A 2500-nucleotide genomic window follows, 5' to 3' on the forward strand; every position below is an offset into this window, starting at 1 on the left:
ACTCAGGTAAACACAGTTGTTACTGGAGAAAGCTGAGCACACACACACACACACACATACACACACACACACACACACACACACACACACACACACACACACACACACACACACACACACACACACACACACACACACACACACACACGTAATGTTACCATGAATGCTTACCTGTAGTTGCTGTACCTTGTGTTGTCACTGCCGTTGCTGAAACATAGTTTGCCAAAAAATGGCAGAAACACTATAAACCACTTTTGCATAAGCAGTCTTGTTTTAAAGAAAGAACCAGAGCAACACAATAAACTCAGTTAGCTTATTTTGACTCACATGTCACGTGTTCATCCATTCAAACATCCATCAATTCATCAATTCGCCCACCGATCAATCAATCCGAGAATCAACCATCAAATCAATCAATCACTCAACAAGTCAAAAAAGATAAATGTGACCCTCCACCACGGAATGAGTCGCATGTCACCTTTTCGTGATTTTCATATTTTTACATTTTCTTACAGAGATTTTTATTCTCTATCCAGTGGTGAAAACCGTTTTAGAAAAGAGCAAAAACGTTTCGAGTTATAAGCCTGTGACTATCGTTACCCTCACACTGTTACTAGACACCCCCCGGACTTATATTATGCCTAGTGCAGAACCGTGTGAGGTGACATGCGACTCATTTCGTGGTGGAGGGTCACAAATATGAATGATAAATGAATTGACAAGATCTGAGTCCGTAACGTTTCGTGGTACTATTTTATCATCAAAATTGCTAATCGCTTTTTAAATACTTACAGGCGAATTTCACGTTGCACGTATACACGTTAGATGTGCCATCGCCAACAGCGCAGACCACAGTGCTGGTTACAAGCCACCTCTAGTGGTTGTGAACGGCGGTCAGCACACTTGTCTCGTTGCCTCTGGACACTTGGAAGTCTGGGTTGTATGAGGTGCACTGCTGACTGGGTGAATCACATCTAAGCGCTACTGTCAAACTACTGTTTGGTCTCAGGACCCACAGTAGGGGTTCATTAGCAGGAACATTGTCACACGTGAATGCAACAGAATGACCGTCTTGGGGTATCTGCCCTCTTCGTTTTGATTGTGGACATTCCCTGATAGAAACATTACCTGAAACGTTACCTGAAACGTTACCTGAAACGTACCAAACAATCAGCAAAACATTTTGAATCTATAGAGTTCGAATGAATAAGAATGAAAACAAGTACCGTTATTAAAGTAAAGCAAAAGGGAACAAATGCAACAAAGAAACATTGATATTGATGCAACGAACCATTCAACTTTATGAGTTTCAATGGGCTTACGACTCTGTCCGCATGTTGTTGTACATTACGGTGACGGTCTGAGTAAGTTTCTTCTGCCATCCTGTGTCCGACTGTCAAAATGCCTGCATCTCTCTTTCTTTCTTTCTTTCTCTCTCTCTCTCTCTCTCTCTCTCTCTCTCTCTCTCTCTCTCTCTCTCTCTCTCTCTCTCTCTCTCTCTCTCTCTCTCTCTCTCTCTCTCTCTTTCTCTCTCTGTGATGTATCGTAGCAAATTATGCTTACTTTGCGTTTAGTTTGCTCTTTATTGCTTCACTTCATGTTTTGAACACTACCTTATGATTTACATACACTTATTTGTTCTACCATTCACTATGGTTTTATGTAACCCTTTTTACATTTAGTCAAGTTATGACTAAATGTTTTAACATCGAGGGGGGAATCGAGACGAGGGTCGTGGTGTATGTGTGTGTGTGTGTATGTGTGTGTGTGTGTGCGTGTGGAGCGATTCAGACCAAACTACTGGACCGATCTTTATGAAATTTGACATGAAAGTTCCTGGGTATGATATCCCCGAACATTTTTTCATTTTTTTGATAAATGTCTTTGATGACGTCATATCCGGCTTTTCGTGAAAGTTGAGGCGGCACTGTCACGCCCTCATTTTTCAACCAAATTGGTTGAAATTTTGGTCAAGTAATCTTCGACGAAGCTCGGGGTTCGGTATTGCATTTCAGCTTGGTGGCTTAAAAATTAATTAATGACTTTGGTCATTAAAAATCTGAAAATTGTAAAAAAAAACTAAAAATGTATAAAACGATCCAAATTTACGTTTATCTTATTTTCCATCAATTGCTGATTCCAAAAACATATAAATATGTTATATTCGGATTAAAAAAAAGATCTGAAAATTAAATATATAAAAATAATTATTAAAATTAAATTGTCCAAATCAATTTAAAAACACTTTCCTCTTATTCCTGGTCGGTTCCTGATTCCAAAAACATATAGATATGATATGTTTGGATTAAAAACACGCTCAGAAAGTTAAAACAAAGAGAGGTACAGAAAAGCGTGCTATCCTTCTTAGCGCAACTACTACCCCGCTCTTCTTGTCAATTTCACTGCCGTTGCCATGAGCGGTGGCCTGACGATGCTACGAGTAAAATGGCATTGCGTTCAGTTTCATTCTGTGAGTTCGACAGCTACTTGACTAAATATT

At 39.5% G+C, this 2500-nt stretch overlaps 1 protein-coding gene across 1 annotated transcript in view; it reads right to left on the reverse strand.

Moving 5' to 3' along the window:
* Window positions 1-2500, reverse strand: part of LOC138973851 (uncharacterized) — a 146934-nt gene that overhangs the window by 140704 nt on the left and 3730 nt on the right. The window contains exon 3 of the mRNA XM_070346561.1: window positions 172-207. Coding sequence (XP_070202662.1) covers window positions 172-207 — 36 coding nt within the window. The remainder of the gene's footprint in view (window positions 1-171; window positions 208-2500) is intronic.

Source organism: Littorina saxatilis, linkage group LG8, assembly GCF_037325665.1.
Source record: "Littorina saxatilis isolate snail1 linkage group LG8, US_GU_Lsax_2.0, whole genome shotgun sequence".
NCBI lineage: Eukaryota > Metazoa > Mollusca > Gastropoda > Littorinimorpha > Littorinidae > Littorina > Littorina saxatilis.